General features: G+C 38.3%; 1 protein-coding gene across 1 annotated transcript in view; it reads left to right on the top strand.

Annotated features, from left to right (window-relative positions):
* The window catches only part of WDR7 (WD repeat domain 7), a 115,279-nt gene that overhangs the window by 14,081 nt on the left and 98,385 nt on the right, over positions 1-2,813 (top strand). Inside the window, exon 6 of the mRNA XM_019610149.1 lies at positions 865-941. Coding sequence (XP_019465694.1) covers positions 865-941 — 77 coding nt within the window. The remainder of the gene's footprint in view (positions 1-864; positions 942-2,813) is intronic.

Genomic DNA, 2,813 nt, shown 5'->3' with positions numbered 1-2,813 from the left:
TAAATAAAAGCATGTTCTGCTGGAGTGAAGAGTGGTAACTGTTTTCACTGAGAGTTGTGAGAGTTTAGGAGAGCACTGTAATAGTAAGAGCCTGAAAACTGGCACGAGACTGGAGGAAGAGGTGCAAGCGCTCCAAATGCTAAGGCTGTCATCTACATAACTAATGGAAGTGTGGTATACATTGAGATCGTTTGGCACATGAGAAATTGTGGTTTTGACAAGATAAGTACATGCCATGAGGATTTCTTTTGATTAGTAGTTTTATAAAAAGCACTGGCATAAACATTTTCAAAGCTATTATTGCAGAAAATATATTTAGAATCCTGATGTGGGAAAGCTAAATCGCTGTCCCCACAACATCAAAGTTACTGGAATAACTGGAAGTGAATTCTGATTTTAAGTGTTGTCTGGACTGATTTTACTTCTTGTTTTGTAATCATTTTTATATTTTGTAACCAAGAACTTGCCCCTTGGCTTGATGGAATTTTGCTCTGCACTTGACTTGCCTGGTAGAAACAGGAATTTCTGGAAGATTTGGCACTGGATGTGGATTTGGAGCGTGTGGTTTTCTGCCCTTCTCCTCATCACCCCCTATGTATTTTGAGCTTTAGATAATCATTAGAAGTGCTTGCTTCTCCATCATGAGACTTGCACTGATTCAGTGCTTTCACGTTTGTGTGCGTATGCTTCTGGCATGCTGTTTTGCAAAATAATCTTTTGATTCTGAAGCAAACGTTTCAAGATGGTTTTGACAAACTTCAGTGTTGAAGTATTGTCAGATGTGTTTGTACTCAGATACGCACAAAGTGTAACAAAACGAAGACCTTCTTGTACTTACCAGCTTATTTTCTGTTTTTTCTCCAGAGGATACTGTTGTAGCAGTTTCGGTGACTGGCATCCTCAAAGTATGGATAATAACATCTGAAGTTAATCGCATGCAGGTAAGCAAAAGCTTTTGTATTACTGGTATGTCCCAAAAGTCTTACAGGGTATAGTACTGTCGGCTGTTGATGACCAGAATTTTTTCTGGGACTCTGTTCTGATGAAGATGTAAGATATAAATAAGAAGTGAGATATGAAGGTGTTTGAAAGACTTACTGACCAGAGAGCATAATCCTTCCTAGTATTCATTATTAATTATCTACAGCTCGGTCTTATTGGTAATTTCTCCTTTCCTATATACCGATCAGTAAAACTCTTAAAGGAGACTTAACAAACTTCTCTTGTGAATGATCTATTTAGAGAAACATCTTAAATTGAAGTCATAGGTTATTATACTTAGCAACTATGAAAAAAATAACATTATGACACATAAATAAACTACTTCCATTTTTGTATTTCAAGGAGCATTTATATCAGAAAATCAACCAAGTCTGAGTTAGGTTGGAAGACCAATTTAATGGAATTACTTGCTTATAGTCCTGTCAGAGGATGACAAAGACATTATTAGTGTTTTTTGTTTTAAAATTTTGAGATTGATGAAACCATTTGCTATCAAGGCATTTCTGAAAACGCCTGTCATGCAACTGATCACAGTTTAGCTAATATCACATTTGACAGTTATATTAAGAAAGTAAAACAGGGAGCAGTGAAGAGTATATAAGTAAGAAACACAAAGACATAACTATTCAGAGTTGATCACAACATAGGCCATTTGGAATAGTGGGAACCTTGAAAGAAAGAGCTGAGCTGAATCTGCTTAGTTTCAGCTGGCTGACAAGAAGCCAGGTAATTCATCGAGGGCAGTCACACTAAATAGCACAGCTAATCTGTCCAGCTGAGGATGAGGAGTTCACTAGGCTTAAGTCACATTGGAAAATGCTGCATGCTCTTGCAGATCTGAAGAAGAATAATAGAAGGCTTGGTTTCTCCTTAGAAGTCTGCCATCTGGCATCTAATGAAACTGCCTAGTCCCTTTTCCATCACATTTTCTGTCATGTTCTAAGTTCATTTTTAGCTAAGAAAAAAATCAGCTGGGTGTCATCTTATTATTCATCTTATTATCTGATTGCCATATACATGTTTTCCTGTGAAGAGATTGCCAGTTTCAAGGGCTGGTTACTGTCACACTGTCAGAACATTTCAGTGGTTTGTCCTGTAGGACAGCATGTTTTTTCCTCATTTTTGTAAGATGGGGAAATGTAATTTCAGGAAGATAGTGTTACACCAGAGAGATCTATAACAGAGTAAGGAGCTGTAATCTGGGACTTTTGAGCACCTGTTTCTGTTTTAACTGCATGGCTGTCCTAATCATCTCTGCCTCTGGTCTTGTTAAGGTTGTTTTTTTTTGTTGTTGTTTTGTTAATGGAAGCCTGCACACTTCTGGTTGATTCAAGCATTTATAACCAGCCTGGTAAGAGTGCTCAAACATACACCAGATGGCATGATTGTGTGCCGTGGCATGGCGTGGTCTGTGGCTGGAGCTGCACAGACCAAGAAAACAGGAGGACATGGCCAGGCTTGGCAGGTGGGGAGTTGCAGCAATATCCCGCCTTCCTGCAAGATGTCCCGTTTCTCATCACTTCCCTACTTCTGCTGCTCTGTGTATGTGCTACTCACATCTGCAGGGCTGACTTCTTAATCACAGAGCTCAGATTTGAGATAGGTTTTAGTAATACGAGTATCAAAATGAAGCCTAAGTACTTGTTTCAGTTAGGATTCACAGAAATGTTGACCAGCTCATAGTTTGAGCAAGACTGAAACCATCGGTAAATGCCCTTTTTGAAGTTGTTAGGACAGTAAGTAATACAGCTTGGTTTAGTTGCATTTTATTTAAAAGTATATGTATGAAGTTAATTTACTTTTTTGTTGTT

Source organism: Meleagris gallopavo, chromosome Z (assembly GCF_000146605.3).
Source record: "Meleagris gallopavo isolate NT-WF06-2002-E0010 breed Aviagen turkey brand Nicholas breeding stock chromosome Z, Turkey_5.1, whole genome shotgun sequence".
NCBI classification, from domain to species: Eukaryota; Metazoa; Chordata; class Aves; order Galliformes; family Phasianidae; genus Meleagris; species Meleagris gallopavo.
The sequence above is the reverse complement of the archived record's forward strand: the minus strand, read 5'-3'. Positions and strand labels throughout refer to the sequence as shown.